This window comes from Trichomycterus rosablanca, chromosome 21 (genome assembly GCF_030014385.1).
Source record: "Trichomycterus rosablanca isolate fTriRos1 chromosome 21, fTriRos1.hap1, whole genome shotgun sequence".
Classification (NCBI taxonomy): domain Eukaryota; kingdom Metazoa; phylum Chordata; class Actinopteri; order Siluriformes; family Trichomycteridae; genus Trichomycterus; species Trichomycterus rosablanca.
The window spans coordinates 15670631-15687731 of record NC_086008.1 but is presented as its reverse complement, the minus strand read 5'-3'; the positions used below and the strand labels follow the sequence as shown (position 1 = coordinate 15687731).

The 17101-nt window shown below is 40.0% G+C and overlaps 1 protein-coding gene across 1 annotated transcript in view; it reads left to right on the top strand.

Moving 5' to 3' along the window:
- Positions 1-17101, top strand: part of epg5 (ectopic P-granules autophagy protein 5 homolog (C. elegans)) — an 85656-nt gene that overhangs the window by 54213 nt on the left and 14342 nt on the right. Inside the window, exons 27-36 of the mRNA XM_063017964.1 lie at positions 1074-1245; positions 4551-4713; positions 4811-4953; positions 8042-8198; positions 11063-11257; positions 13443-13656; positions 14824-14939; positions 16209-16416; positions 16604-16679; positions 16777-16880. Coding sequence (XP_062874034.1) covers positions 1074-1245; positions 4551-4713; positions 4811-4953; positions 8042-8198; positions 11063-11257; positions 13443-13656; positions 14824-14939; positions 16209-16416; positions 16604-16679; positions 16777-16880 — 1548 coding nt within the window. The remainder of the gene's footprint in view (positions 1-1073; positions 1246-4550; positions 4714-4810; positions 4954-8041; positions 8199-11062; positions 11258-13442; positions 13657-14823; positions 14940-16208; positions 16417-16603; positions 16680-16776; positions 16881-17101) is intronic.

The window sequence follows — 17101 nt, the reverse complement described above, 5'->3', positions numbered from 1 at the left end:
AATGGTGGTCACACAAAATATTGACACTTTGGGCACAATTTGGACATGTTCACTGTGGGGTGTACTCACTTATGTTGCCAGCCATTTAGACATTAATGGCTGTGTGTTGAGTTGTTTTCAGAAGACAGTAAATCTACACTGCTATACAAGCTGTACACTGACTACTCTAAGTTATATCCAAGTTTTATTTCTATAGTGTTGTCCCATGAAAAGATATAATAAAATATTTGCAGAAATGTGAGGGGTGTACTCACTTTTGTGATACACTGTATATTTAAATTAATACTATTTTTCTGTGGTAGACATCTCTAAGTCTTAAGTTCTTAGGCAAAAAAGGGTAGAATAAAAATAAATTTTTTATTCTATAAGACCATTAAATTAAATGGCCTCAGACTAAACAAAATTAGATTAAATGGTTTTGCAGAAAACGTCATCAGGTAAACATTGGGTAAGCAGTGGGTAAAACTGTTTCAAATAAAAAAAAAACTTGACTATAGTCTCAGACAAGAAGACATCAGGTAAAATATTTTATCATTGTGCATGCACCAGTATTCCTCTCCACTAATGCCGACCCCCGCTCCGATTGAGGAGAACGAAGCTAACCCACGCCCCCTCCGGCACGTGGGCAGCAGCCGTATTCATTTTGTCACCCACACTTTGACGAGTGCAATGCGAATCAGCACTGTGTACAGAGAGATACACCCTGATCAGCGCACTCTTTCCCTGTCTCTGTGCAGGCGCCATCAATTAGCCAGCAGAAGTCGTAATTGCATTAGTTATGAGAGAGTCCCTATTCGGCTTAATATCCCACTTCCTATATGAACAACAGGCCAATCGTTGTTCATGTGGTTGCTTAGGCCAGCCGGCAGGCAGAGCTGAGACTCGATACGATGTATTCAAATCCCAGCTCTGGTGTTCTAGCGTGTGTTTTACCGCTGCGCCGCCTGAGCGGCCCTGTATGGGATTGTTAACTGTTAAAGGTTAATTGGACTAGACCTTAGTTTTAATTTACAGTAGTTACTGTTGTTTGAATTGTACATTTCATCTCAACATGTTTTTTTGGTACTTTATAGCAAAAGATCGTATCCTCATCAATCTGATGAAACATGAGCAACCCCAGCACGCACCACTATTAGTTACTATGAAGGCTCCAGTTTGTGACATCCCCACTGCCAGCCTTTCTGATGTGGAGACATCTGCTGCTTTAATTCAGGAGGACCTTACTAAGCTACAGCATCAAGCCAGGTAAGATTCATTGCTCCTAAACCGTTCTGACTGTTCATGACAATTCATTTCATGCACCCATAAGTTTGATCTTTGCAGGTTTTAGCTTTTACATTGATTAGCCATATTTAGATAATTAAGACTACCACGGTTTATCACAATATTATAATTATTAGGGAAGTTTTTTGTAACATTTTAATGCACAAAATAGTTTAATTACTAAAAAATTAGTTTAGGTGGCACAGAGGTAAATTATAATAGCACAATCCTGCTGGCATCCAGGATTCAAATCCCCAGTGGTGACATTAGCCAGTTGGGCGTCTACATACAGACATGCTTAGCTATGTTTAAGGGGTGGATAACCAAGGTTCTCTGTTGTGGGGGGATAAAATGAAATATTGTATTTTTAAATACAACCCCAGTCAGAAAAAGTTGGGACAGTATGGAAAATGCAAATAAAATAAAAGTGCAGTGTTACTTACATTTACTTTTATTTGATTTCAGACAGTTCGTCTGCTCAGTTTTATTTCATTTGTTAATATACTTCCATTCCTGCATTTCAGGCCTGCAACACATTCCAAAAAAGTTGGGACAGGGGCATTTTAGGGCTTGTAATGAGGATTTGCATATTTCTCCCTCTACAGTGCATAATATCATTAAACGATTCAATGAATCAGGAGGAATTTCAGTGCATAAAGGTCAAAGGCGCAATCTTAAGCTGAACGTCTGTGATCTTCGATCTCTCAGACGGCACTGCATCAAGAACCGCCACTCAACAATAGCTGATATAACCACATGGGCAAAGGATTACTTTGGCAAAGCTTTGTCAGGCACTACAATACAGAGTTACATGCACAAATACCACTAAAAACTTTACTGTGCAAAAAAGAAGCCTTATGTTAACCATGTCCAGAAGCTGCATCGACTTCTCTGGGCTCAGAGGCATCTAGGATGGACCATCACACAGTGGAAACGTGTATTGTGGTCAGATGAATCAGCATTACAGGCATTACAGGCTTTTTTGGAAAAAATGGACACCGTGTGCTTCGGTCTAAAGACGAAAAGGACCATCCAGACTTTTATCAGCAACAAGTCCAAAAGCCAGGGTCTGTCTTGGTATGGGGCTGTGTTAGTATCCTTGGCAAAGGTAATTTACACTCCTGTGATGGCAGCATTAATGCAGAAAAGAACATTGAGATCTTATACTACTCTCAAGACGTCATCTTTTCCAGGGACGTACATGCATTTTTTAACAAGACAGTGCAAAACCACATGCTGCACACATTACAAAGGCATGGCTGCTAAAGAAGAGGGTACGGGTACTGGACTGGGCTGACTGCAGTCCTGACCTGTCCCCAATAGAGAATGTGTGGAGAATTTTAAAATGAAAAATGCAATAATGACGACCCCGTACTGTTGCACATCTTAAGACGTGTTTGCAGGAAGAATGGGACGCAAAATTGCTTGGTATCCTCAGTGCTAAAATGTTTTTCATGTGTGGTGAAAAGGAATGGCAACATTACAAAGTGGTAAATGCTTTACTGTTCCAACTTTTTTTTGGAATGTGTTGCAGGCCTGAAATGCAGGAATGGATGTTTATTAATAAATGAAATAAAGTTAACCAGACAAAACATGAAATATCTCAGGTTCATCCTGTCTGCAATCAAATAAAAGTAAATGCAAGAAACAATTTTTTTTATTATTTGCATTTTTTATGCTGTCCCAACTTTTTCTGATTTGGGGTTGTACGTTAAGGTAATTATGAATCGGTCACTAATTGAAATAGTTTTTGTTGTGGCTTTATTATGTTAAGGTATTTAATTTCCGCTAGTACTGTAGTAGTTTTTTTTTTTTTTTTTTTTTTTTTTTTTTTCTTCTTTTTTTTTAACCTTATTTGCAATATGGGAATTTGCAGTTAAACTATCTTATTAGGCAATTGGTCAGGTAGTACAAAAAATACTACTTTTTATTTTTCATTATTAAAATGTATATTATGGAAGCCGCTCAGGTGGCGCAGCGGTAAAAACACACGCTGCAACCAGAGCTGGATTTCGAAAGTGCGTCGTTTCGAATCCAGCTCTGCCTTCAGCCGGTCGAAGGCTGGGCGGCTATATGAACAACGATTGGCCTGTTGTTCAGGTGGGGGGGGGGCGGGATTGGGGGCCGGAGGGGGTGGGTCTCTCTCTGTCAGAATGCGATTACGATCTCTGCCGGCTGATTAAGAGGCGCCTACACAGGAGATGAGGGAGGGTGCCCTTAGGGTGTGTCTCTCCGCATGCAGCGCTAGGTGGCGCCAAACTCATCAATGTGTGGGTGGCAAAGATGCATCCGGCTGCTGACAGTGTTTCGGAGGGGATGTTGGTTAGCTTCGATCTCCTCTGTCAGGGCAGGGTTCGACATAGACAGAGAGGAAGCACGATGCAAATTGGACAATTGGATGCGCTAAAGGGGGAGAAAAATTTTTTTTATATTGTAATGACCCAAATCCACACTCCATTGTAAAAACTAGATACAGTTTTCTGGCTTTGAAATATGCTTTGTTAACCAGGTATGTTTTTACTAAGCTTAACAGCTCATCATCAAAGTCATTTTCTGGTAAATATTTCTGGCACTTTAATTGCCTAACCATTAAAATTAGCAGATATTTTCTTTAGCATTAGCTTAACATGAGTAAAACTAACATGGAGTAATGAAATATAACTATTAAATTAGTGATTTAAATAATCATGCAATTGGCCGCACAGGTGGCGCAGAGGTAAAAACACATGCTAGCACACCAGAACTGGGATTTTGTATACATGGTATCGAATCTTAGCTCTGCCATCCGGCTGGGCTGGGCTGGGCTGAGCTGCCACATGAACACCGATTGGCCTGTTGTTCATATAGGGGTGGGGTATTAAGCCGGATAGGGACTCCTCATAACTGATGCATTACGACCTCTGCTGGCTGATTGATGCCACCTGCACAGAGGTGAGGAAGAAGTGCGGATCAGGGTGTGTCTCTCCGTACACAAGGCTGATTCACATATATGCACTCGCCTAGTGTGGGTGACAAAATGCATACGGCTGCTGCCCACATGTCGGAGGGGGTGTGAGTTAGCTTTGTTCTCCTCATATCTGAGCGGTGGTTGGCATTAGTGGAGAGGAAGCGTGATGCAATTGGGCAATTGGACGCGCGAAAAAGGGGAAAAATGCATAAACATAATATATATAATAATCATGCAATTGCTGCACCCTAATATTTATCAGATTATTAGTACACATCGATGCAACAAGTACAATTAAAATTGCATAATTTACTTGTGCCTTAACTTAATTGTGTTTTAGATTAGCAGCCTTGCGTGAGACACAGCAGGTGGCACTGGACAGCGAGTTGTTAGAGATCTTGCCTCAGCTCTATACCAATCGTGAAGAGCAGCTTTCTATGCAGCTAGAGTGCAAAGGCAAAGGAGGTCAGCCCTGCCAGGGAGCTGCTCACATCACCGTTAAGGTATGTAAGACACATTTTCTGACCAAATTTTACTGCACTCTCCAGCTTCTGTCATGAATTTGTATCATACAATTTGCTGTGTTTTTATAATCTTTAGTATGTAGGCATGCATAAACTGGAGCCGGTGCAGAATCAGATCCAGTCCCTGAAGTCTGACATTAAACAGCTACAAGCGGATGCAGTTAAGCCGCTCCCGCAGAGCCTAGCCGAGGCTGCCGTTCATACAGAGAACTTCATCACGTCAGTACCGTGCTTATCTTCCACTCAGTTTTAACAAGCTGCACTGTTAATCACAGGGTTGGACAAAAAAACAAATGGAGTTAAGTTATACATTGTTCTGGAAGGTTCCACAATTAGCTAGGTAACAGGTGAGGTTATTGAGTATAAAAGGAGCATCCAGAAAGAATTGTCAGTCAGTTCAAAGACCATGTTTTTCAGTGCTTTTACCATCTACAGTTCATAGTATTATGAAAAGATTCTAGGAGTCTAGGAATCTTTGTGCATAAAGGCCAAGGGCTACAACTGCTGCTGAATGTGCGTGACCATTAAGCCCTTGAGAAACCTTTATGGTACTGAGATAGATAGTCACATGGGCTCAGGAGTACTTAAAAAAATCGTCACCTGAAACTTGTAATGCCAAGACAAAGCCTTATTAATTTTGCACAAAAAACACCAACAAGTTTTCTAGGCCCAAAGTCATCTGAGATGGATGTGCTCAGACAAGTTCACCTTTCAACTTGTTTTGGGAAAAACAGACATTGGATTCTACATGCCAAAGATGAAAAAGTCCATCCAAACAACTACCATAGCAAAGTGCAAAAAACATCATTTGTAATTGCATGGGGGTGCATCACTGCTAACGACATTGGTGATCTGCATATACAGTCTTGTGAAAAAGTTAGGACACCCCATGAAAACCTTTGTCTTTTTGAACATATTTAAACATTGACATTTGATCTAATTTGAACAGTATTGAGAGATGGAGTTTATATAACTAAACAAAAAATTTTTAAAAATTACTTTTAAACACAAGTTGTAAAATGTAATGAACAAATGGTTACTAATGGTAATTTATTGTGAGGAAATAGTTAGGACACTCCCACATTTATTACTACTTAAAATGTCTAAAATTAGAATCAGGTGCACCACATCAGCTGCAATGATTAGACCATCGTTAGAGGACATTGGAGTTTTATTTAAATCTCAGACATTAGTTTGGTTTGCTCTTGATTGTTGAAGTGAGTGTAATCACCATGGTGAGATCTAAAGAGCCTTCACAAAGAAGGTTGTAGATGCATATGAGTCTGGGAAGGGATTTAAAAAGATCTCAAAACAATTAGAAATCAGCCATTCCACTGTCCGGAAAATAATATACAAGTGGAGAACATTTAAAACAACTGGCAACATGGCCAGGTCAGGCCGTCCTAGCAAGTTTAGCCTAAGAGAGACCGCAAGATGCGTAAAGAAGTTTCCAAAAATCCTACAATGTCATGTGGCTCTTGCCACAGTTGATAGCAAGGTACATGCATCTACCATCAGAAAGAGACTGTGCAAGGAGGAAACCCTTGATGTAAAAAAAACCCAAAAAACATCAGGGCAAGACTAAAGTTTGCCAAAGAACACCTAGACAAAGACCAGGACTTCTGAAATAATGTGCTTTGGACAGATGAATCCAAAGTCGAATTATTTGAGCACAAGAACCTCATACCAACTGTGAAGCATGGAGGTGGAAAGCAGGGCCTGGCAAGCGCTCCATTATATAATCAACGATGAATTCTTCACTGTATCAGAGGATGCTTGAGGAAAATGTAAGACCATCTGTCCAAAAACTTAAACTGAAGCTGAAGTGGACCATGCAGCATGACAGCGACCCAAAACATTCCAGTAAATCCACCAAGGAATGAATCAAAAGAAAGAAATTGAGAGTTTTGGAATGGCTAAGTCAAAGCCTGGATCTTAATCCTATTGAGATGCTGTGGGGTGATTTGAAACTGTGCATACAAGAAAGCCCTCAAACCTCACACAATTCTGCATGGAGGAGTGGGAAAAACTTTCTCCCAGTCGATGTCAGAGACTGTTAGATGGTTATCGGAAACGTCTAATTGAGGTTATTTCAGCAGCAGAAGGGGGAAATACCAGCTAACTTTTTCCTCACAATAAACTTCAATTTAGTTTAAAAGTATTTTTTTCAGTTTTTTTGTTTAGTTATATAAGCTCCATCTCTCAATACTGTTTAAATAATGCTCAAATGCCCATATGTTTAAATATGTTCAAAAAGACAAAGGTTCAAATACAAGTCCTCATTCTATCTGTCATGGCTTTGTAGACATATAGTGCGTGTGCTTGACTGGCCTGCCTGCAGTTTAGATGTGTCTCCACATTAAAAATGTATTGTGCATCATGAAGAGACTAATCAAAAACCAGTGACCACTGAGCAGCTCAAGTCTTGTATACAGCATGAACAGAGAAAATTTTTACTTGCAAAACTGCAACAATAGTAAATTCCCAAACATATAGTTAAAAGAACAGGTGATGTGACCCAGTGCCTCTGTCCCAACTTTTTTAGTGTGTTGCAGGCATCAATTTCTACATTTGTTTATATTTAACAGAGAGAATTTAGTTTATCATTAAAAAAAAATGAAATCCAGCTCACAATGACTCTTATTCTGTACTGGGTACCCAATCTCACTCACTTTCTTAACCGCTTATCTAATCAGGGTCGTAGTGCTGGAGCCTATCCCAGCTTTTCAATGGCCGCAAGGCACACAGTAACACCCTGGACAGGGCAGACACACACACAACCATTCACCTATAGGGCAATTTAGTGTCTCCAATTAACCTGACTGCATGTTTTTTGGACTGTGGGAGGAAACCCACGCAGACATGGGAAGAACATGCAAACTCCACACAGAAAGGTCCCGGACAGCCCCGCCTGGGGATCGAACCCAGGACCTTCTTGCTGTAAGGCGACAGTGCTACCCTGCCGCCCTACCGAGAATGAAAAATGAATGAAAAATGCTCAGCAATAATATAATGTATCCAGCTAGATTTAGCCACTATAACCAATATTAGCTAATATTTAATTGTGTATTATTTATATGAACTGTATTTTGATGCTCATGGTACTGAAATAGAATGTCCAACAATCCATTTGGCCATCTTGTGTTTTTTTAGGGTAAATCACTGTATAATGAGTAGAGTACATCTCTACCAGTAAACAATTTTACATCGTCAGACCATCTGTTTAACACAAAGCCAAAGTGTTTTAATACTAAGATTAAAACTAGATTAGATATTTTTACCTCACCACCACATTTTCTCTTTTTAGTTCCCTTGTTAATTCCTACAAGTTACATTCCTTGCCAGCCATGCAGAAGGTGGGAATTGCGGCCTTCTATCAGATTGTGGCATTCATTTGTGATGACATCCAGAGACACCCACCTACTCGCCAATTCTTTACCTCCTGTGTGGAAATCCTGGGACAGGTATTTTAAGCCTTAAGTAACTGTTTTAAATCGTTTTTTTATCAGTTAAAAGATGCAGCAAATGAAGAAAGAAAATTAATGATGTTGTATTTTAATGTAGACTTAGAACCTACTGCTAGTCTGTCAGACCTAAAGTTGAGTTACAACATGATTAAACCGTTTGGAACTTAATAACAACCCTTATTGTCATTTAGCTGTGATGTGTTATATAAACATCATTCAGAGATTTAAGTGTTCATGGTGAAAACTGGTCTCCATAGTGAAAACTGAGCTCTCAAAAAACCTGAGAGAGGAGATCATTTCATTGCACCAAAAGGGCAATGGGTAAAAGAAGATTTCTAAGACCTTGAACATTTCATATATATATTGGGACAGTATTGTTTGTAACATATGGCGCATCAGCAAACCTGCCTGGCTGTGGAAGAAAGTTTGTTCAGAAGCCATAGCAATCTTATATGGACATCAATGAAAGCACAAGACTTACAGGATAACCTCATAAAGGCTGGGACAAATGTGTCTGTAAAAACCATATAAAGATTATTTCCTGGCCAGACTTCATGATGTATACCATTCTTGAACAAATATTTGGACTGTAATATTGTACAATTCTGGGACTCCTTGGTAATTATTGTACAAAGAGTTTTCAGGTAGCCGATTCCCCCTGTTGAGATTTGGAAGACAAAATAACTTTCAGAGAGAACTGCTTGTAGGATTGCTAGAAAGGCTCAAATCATACATACATAAGACACTCATAAAGATTGAGCAGACCATGGAGTGGCACACTGTTGTACTGTAATAAGCAGAGGTATGTTTGAAGAGTAAAAACAGGGTGCAGAATTTCATGAAAGAACATCTCCATCTGTTTAGTGTGTGGGTGGATCTTTTATGCTTTGGGCTTGTATTGCAACCACTGGAACTAGGAACATTTCACTGCCAGAGGGACGAATGGGTATTTATACAATTTATTTACAATTTATACAACATAAAAAAATGTGGGTAAAACTCACAAGAACAGTGCACACAATCTCCGAAACAAGAACTGAAAGGAACTAGGAACAAGAACTGCCATATTGTTTAAACTATTAAAGAAATACAGTATGTCATATTTATACAACCCCTGGCAAAAATTATGGAATCACCACTCTTGGAAGATGTTCTTTCAATTGTTTAATTTTGTAGAAAAAAAAGAAATCACAGACATGCCACAAAGCTATCATTTCTCAAACTGTCAACCCTCTGGCATTAAGAAACAATAAAAAAAGAAACAAATATAATAGTTGTGGTCAGTCACAATTGCTTTTTTTTTAGATCAAGTAGAGGAAAAAAATATGGAATCACTCAAATCTGAGGAAAAAATTATGGAATCATTAGAAAACACTGCACCATTATTACTTTGTTGCACCACCTCTGGCTTTTATAATGGTTTAAACTCTATGAGGCATGGAGTTAACTAATGACAAACAGTATTCTTCATCAATCTGCCTTCAACTGTCTCTTGCTGTTGCCAGATCAGCTTTGCAGGTTGGAACCTTGTCATTGACCATTTTCTTCAATTTCCACCAGAGATTTTCAAATGGATTGAGATCCGGACTATTTGCAGGCCATGCCATTGACATTATATGTTTTCTTGAAGGAAAGTTTTCACGTCCTTTGCCCTATGGCAAGATGCATTATCATCTTGAAAAATGAAGTCATCATCACCAAACATCCTTTCAACTGATGGAATAAGAAAAGCGTCCAAAATTTCAATGTGGACTTTGGCATTTATTGAAGACCATCTCCCCTGTGCCTTTACCCGACATGCAGGCCCATATCATCAACAACTGTGGAAATTAACATGTTTTCTTTAGGCAGTTATCTTCATAAATTTCATTGGACAGACACCAAACAAAAGTTCCAGCATCATCACCTTGCCCAATGCAGATTCGCGATTCATCACTGAAGATCACTTTTATCCAGTCACCCACAGTCCACGATTGCTTTTCTTTAGCCTACTTTAACCTTGTTCTTTTCTTTTTAGGTGTTAATGGTGGCTTTTGTTTGGCTTTTCTGTATGTAAATCCCATTTCTTTTAGGTGATTTCTTACAGTTCAGTCACAGACATTGACTCCACTTTCCGGCCACTTGTTTCTCATTTGTTTTGTTGTGCATTTTCTGTTTTCAAGACATATTGCTTTGTTTTCTATCTTGATGCTTTGATGTCTTACTTGGTCTACCAGTATGCTTCCCTTTTACAACCTTCCCATTTTGTTTGTACTTGGTCCAGATTTTAAACACAGCTTACTGGGAACAACCAACATCTTTTGCGACATTCCACAATGATTTATCTTCTTGAAGGAGTTTTATAATCCTCTCATTTGTTTCAACTGACATATCTTGTGTTGGAACCATGATTCATGACAATCTGCTTTGTGCAACAGCTCTCCGAGGTGTGAGCACTCTTTTTAAACTGAAGAATAATTAGCAAATCTAATCTGCTGCAGATGTTTTGTTTTTAAACTGCAAATTACAGAGTGATTCCATAATTTTTTCCTCAGATTTGAGTGATTCCATATTTTTTTCCTTTACTTGATCTAAAAAAAGCAATTGTGACTGACCACAACTATTATATTTGTTTCTTTTTTTTATTGTTTCTTAATGCCAGAAGGTTGACATTTTGAAAAATGATAGTTTTGTGGCATGTCTGTGATTAATTTTTTTTCTACAAAATTAAACAATTGACAGAACAACTTCCAAGAGTGGTGATTCCATAATTTTTGCCAGGGGTTGTATATTTTGGAAGTCAGGTCATTTTTTACCTTTTTGCCATTTGCTTGTATTCATTTTGTGAATAGATGAATTAATAAGAATTTCTGTGGCTTTAGGTCTTTATTAGTGACACTCCAACTGAATGCAAACGCATGCTGAAGACCATTCTGTCGAAGAGGCGTCTGTGTAACCTGCTGTCTCCTTACTTCACTCCCAATGCTTCACCTTCTGAACTAGTGGCTTTATATAAGGGAGTGGTGACAGCACTTCACGCCGACAGCGGAGACGTCATCTTCATGCTTCTCACAAAAGTTAGTTATTTTTGTGTTATTAACGTAAATACTTGCTTGTAGTAATATCTTACACTGTTTTCATAGCCCTACACTGATCACCCATAACATTAAAACCATGGATATTTTTAGTTGGTGGACTATTCTTAGTCCAGCAGTGACAGTGAGGTGTTTAAAAACTCCATCAGCGCTGCTGTGTCTGATCCACTCATACCAGCACAATACACACTAACACACCACGACTATGTCGTTGTCACTGCAGTGCTGAGAATGATCCACCACCAAAATAATACCTACTCTGTAGTGGTCCTGTGGGGGTCCTGACCACTGAAGAACAGCATGAAAGGGGGCTAACAAAGCATGCAGATAAACAAATGGACTACAGTCAATAATTGTGGAACTACAAAGTGCTTCTATATGGTAAGTGGAGCTGATAAAATGGACAGTGTGTGTAGAAACAAGGAGGTGGTTTTAATGTTATGGCTGATCAGTACACCCCTCACATTTCTGCAAATATTTCATTATATCTTTTCATGGGTCAACACTATAGACATGAAACTTGGATATAACTTAGAGTAGTCAGTGTACAGCTTGTATAGCAGTGTAGATTTACTGTCTTCTGAAAATAACTCAACACACAGCCATTAATGTCTAAATAGCTGGCAACATTAGTGAGTACACCCCACAGTGAACATGTCCAAATTGTGCCCAAATGTGTCGTTGTCCCTCCCTGGTGTCATGTGTCAAGGTCCCAGGTGTAAATGGGGAGCAGGGCTGTTAAATTTGGTGTTTTGGGTACAATTCTCTCATACTGGCCACTGGATATTCAACATGGCACCTCATGGCAAAGAACTCTCTGAGGATGTGAGAAATAGAATTGTTGCTCTCCACAAAGATGGCCTGGGCTATAAGAAGATTGCTAACACCCTGAAACTGAGCTACAGCATGGTGGCCAAGGTCATACAGCGGTTTTCCAGGACAGGTTCCACTCGGAACAGGCTTCGCCAGAGTCGACCAAAGAAGTTGAGTCCACGTGTTCGGCGTCATATCCAGAGGTTGGCTTTAAAAAATAGTCACATGAGTGCTGCCAGCATTGCTGCAGAGGTTGAAGACGTGGGAGGTCAGCCTGTCAGTGCTCAGACCATACGCCGCACACTGCATCAACTCAGTCTGCATGGTCATCATCCCAGAAGGAAGCTGACGCACAAGAAAGCCATCAAACAGTTTGCTGAAAACAAGCAGTCCAAGAACATGGATTACTGGAATGCCCTGTGGTCTGACGAGACCAAGATAAACTTGTTTGGCTCAGATGGTGTCCAGCATGTGTGGCGGCGCCCTGGTGAGAAGTACCAAGACAACTGTATCTTGCCTACAGTCAAGCATGGTGGTGGTAGCATCATGGTCTTGGGCTGCATGAGTGTTGCTGGCACTGAATTCCAACATGTACTGTGACATTCTGAAACAGAGCATGATCCCCTCCCTTCGAAAACTGGGCCTCATGGCAGTTTTCCAACAGGATAACGACCCCAAACACAACCTCCAAGATGACAACTGCCTTGCTGAGGAAGCTGAAGGTAAAGGTGATGGACTAAACCCAATTGAGCACCTGTGGCGCATCCTCAAGTGGAAGGTGGAGGAGTTCAAGGTGTCTAACATCCACCAGCTCCGTGATGTCATCATGGAGGAGTGGAAGAGGATTCCAGTAGCAACCTGTGCAGCTCTGGTGAATTCCATGCCCAGGAGGGTTAAGGCAGTGCTGGATAATAATGGTGGTCACACAAAATATTGACACTTTGGGCACAATTTGGACATGTTCACTGTGGGGTGTACTCACTTATGTTGCCAGCCATTTAGACATTAATGGCTGTGTGTTGAGTTATTTTCAGAAGACAGTAAATCTACACTGCTATACAAGTTGTACACTGACTGCTCTAAGTTATATCCAAGTTTCATGTCTATAGTGTTGTCCCATGAAAAGATATAATGAAATATTTGCAGAAATGTGAGGGGTGTACTCACTTTTGTGATACACTGTACATGGTTGCAAAGAGTTGCTGATATTGATGTTTCCATATTGTTTAACATTCAGTTGTGGTAGGAGTTGCTAACCCCAGCCAATACAAAGCTCACTTTTGAGTTTTTTTTAATTATTTTGACTTACCCATTATTAGAATAAATGCATTACATTATACTGTTTCCCCTCTAGTTTGACCTGGTACAGTGGCTCTCTGCCACTCAGCCATCGTTTACTGAGCGGAGTTGTTTGATGGAGCTCATCCATCTGGCCCTCACAGCCTGTGGCCTGGAGCCTGAACCTGAGGTTCTTGTGCCCTTTAACCTCTTTTGCAAGCACTGGACCTACCTTCTGGTTTATCAGTTTCCTGACCACTACAGTGACTTCCTCAGACTCTTCACAGAGAGTGAGTAGCCCACACATGAAACTGACTTGCCTTTGCTAACATGCGGTAAATTAAAACTTATTGTAGTTTTTTGTGAGAAATAGTATATTTTCTTTAATCTAATGCTGTAATTAACATGAACGAATTGACATATATTACATATTTTTACAGTGTCTTAAAGCAGTATTCAACCCAAACTACTTTTACTCAACTTTCATAGCCTGGGATTTGTATCATACACCACCGAGGCATAACATTATGACCACTCACAGGTGAAGTGAATAACACTGATTATCTCTTCATCACGGCACCTGTTAGTGGGTGGGATATATGAGGCAGCAAGTGAACTATTTATCCTCAAAGTTGATGTGTTAGAAGCAGGAAAAACGGGCAAGCGTAAGGATTTGAACGGGCGACCATCATGGGCGGCCAAAGCTCATTGATGCACGTGGGGAGCGAAGGCTGGCCCGTGTGGTCCGATCCAACAGACGAGCTACTGTAGCTCAAATTGCTGAAGAAGTTAATGTTGGTTCTGATAGAAAGGTGTCAAAATACACAGTGCATCGCAGCTGGTTGCGTATGGGGCTGCATAGCCCATGCTGACCCCCGTCCACTTCCGAAAGTGACAACAATGGGCACATGAGCATCGGAACTGGACCACGGAGCAATGGAAGAAGGTGGCCTGGTCTTTTACATCACATGGATGGCCGGGTGCGTGTGCATCGTTTACCTTGGGAACACATGCCACCAGGATGCACTATGGAAAGAATGCAAGCTGGCGGAGGCAGTGTGATGCTTTGGGCAACGCTCTGCTTGGAAACCTTGCGTCCTACCATCCATGTGGATGTTACTTTGACACGTAGCACCTACCTAAGCATTGTTGCAGACCATGTACACCCTTTCATGGAAACGGTATTCCCTGATGGCTGTGGCCTCTCTCAGCAGGATAATGCGTCCTGCCACAAAGGGTTTGAGGAGCACAACAACGAGTTTGAGGTGTTGACTTGGCCTCCAAATTCCCAGATCTCAGTATAATCGAGCGTTTGTGGAAGCTCTTTTTGAATATGTTTAAATTATTTTTATTTTCTTTAGCATCTTACTTTGATTTGACATACTTCATACTGCTTTAAAGATTACAATAAAAATACATGTATTTTAATCTTGAACAATGATTTGCTTGTACGACAGGTAGCTCAAAACAACTTCTGAGCCCAGATTGCTGGAGGGCTTCTCTGCAAGTGCTTGGCTGTGGCACTAATCAGAAAAAGAAAGCGACCTTGTCCATCTGTCTCTCAACCCAACAGGTAACATTTTTCACCTTTTGTCTGTTAATTTGTCCTATATTTTCAAAATATGAGCAGCAAACCATTTCCAGAATGTTGCAAAAGTTGGTGCACCCTGTTATATCACAATACTGCTAGTACACAACGACATTGATAATACACTGCCTGGCCAAAAAAAAGGTCACACACTCTAATATTTTGTTGGACCGCCTTTAGCTTTGATTACGGCACGCATTCGCTGTGGCATCGTTTCCACAAGCTTCTGCAATGTCACAACATTTATTTCTGTCCAGAGTTGCATTAATTTTTCCCCAAGATCTTGTATTGATGATGGGAGATTTGGACCACTGCGCAAAGTCTTCTCCAGCACATCCCAAAGATTCTCAATGGGGTTCAGGTCTGGACTCTGTGGTGGCCAATCCATGTGTGAAAATGATGTCTCATGCTCCCTGAACCACTCTTTCACAATTTGAGCCCGATGAATCCTGGCATTGTCATCTTGGAATATGCCCATGCCATCAGGGAAGAAAAAATCCATTGATGGATTAACATTGTTGTTCAGTATATTCAGGTAGTCAGCTGACCTCATTCTTTGGGCATATAACGTTGCTGAACCTAGACCTGACCAACTGCAGCAACCCCACATCATAGCACTGCCCCCACAGGCTTGTACGGTAGGTACTAGGCATGATGGGTGCATCACTTCAGCCGCCTCTCTTCTTACCCTGATGCGCCCATCACATCACTCTGGAACAGGGTAAATCTGGACTCATCAGACCACATGACCTTCTTCCATTGCTTCCATGCAGTAATTATCCAATGGGAGGCTTTTACCTATTTGCTTAGTTAAATCCAGGTGGTGACCTTTTTTTTGGCCAGGCAGTGTATAATGAACACCCAGTAACCCCCTAGCAACCACCAGGCAACCCTCTTGGATAAAACCTCTAACAATTACTCTGCAACACACTATTAACCACCTAAGATACCATGTTATGAACAGTTCCAAATATCAGCTAATTTTGACTAAAAAACCTTCAGGTCTCTGCAAAAATCTAAAGATTAGGAGGAATACCTCCACATCAACAAATGAATGGCTTCACCAGAAGATGATCAAGAAGTTCAATATTTAAGGACCAGTTGTTATCCTTTAGTAGTCTAACAAATCTGTTAGAAATTAAAAAAGATTATCAATACATGTGTAGCGTACAATGTACCCACATTTTAGTTCCTATTTTATCATCTCACTGTACCTTTACCTCCCTTATCTCCACAAGTAACCTTTTCTTTCAGGTTGATGAAACAATAGAATGGCTATCAAACTACTTTCTGAAGCTGCGTTTGTCCAATGGAGACTTCCGTAGTTTTGGCATCCTCTCCAAATGGAGACCTTACATCAAGGAAGTAAAGATGTTTTTGGAGTTTCTGATCAGTTACCTCATTAACATGGAACTGAACAACTGTAGCAAGGAGCCAGTGGGGAGTGGAAGATTGCTCAAAGGTATGGGAATCAAAACCACATGAACTTTTAAATGTTTAATGACTCAGAAGTGTTAATAATAAGAGTTAATAAAAGTTATGCTATTTACTACTAAACAAATATAAATTCAGTTTTCAGGTATATGCATTTATAGTATAGTTTGCTTGCTTTATAACTGGTCATTTGTATTGGATTGTTTTTGATGTAGCTGTTCAGGACCTCTATTCAAAAATGGCTAAACTCTTCAGGCCCTGGATTCAAGTGCTGGACACAGATGATGCAAGGTATTTCCTAATTCTGTTCATTCATACTGTTATGTACGCTTTTTTTATATTATTATTATTATTATTATTATTTAACCACGGTTCCCCCCAAATACAGCAACCCTCGCTGTTCTCCCTGGCTTGAATCCGATAGCACTTCAGCGGTCAGTTTGGTTGGCCTTTCTACGCAGTTAACTGAGTCCTTGCATAACAAATTTAAAGGTTAGTAGAACTATTTTTAAATACAATGCAATTAATATTACATGTTTGTGAACTCTTTGTTTTTATTTGGATATGTATTAATAACTTATAAAATGTGATCTTATCTATATTAAGGTTACGATAATAAACAAACAATCTTTTTTATGTGTTTTTTCAGCCCCAAATTAGAAATTAAAGTTTCTTACATTTAGTTTAACTTTTATGTCATTGCAGACAGAATG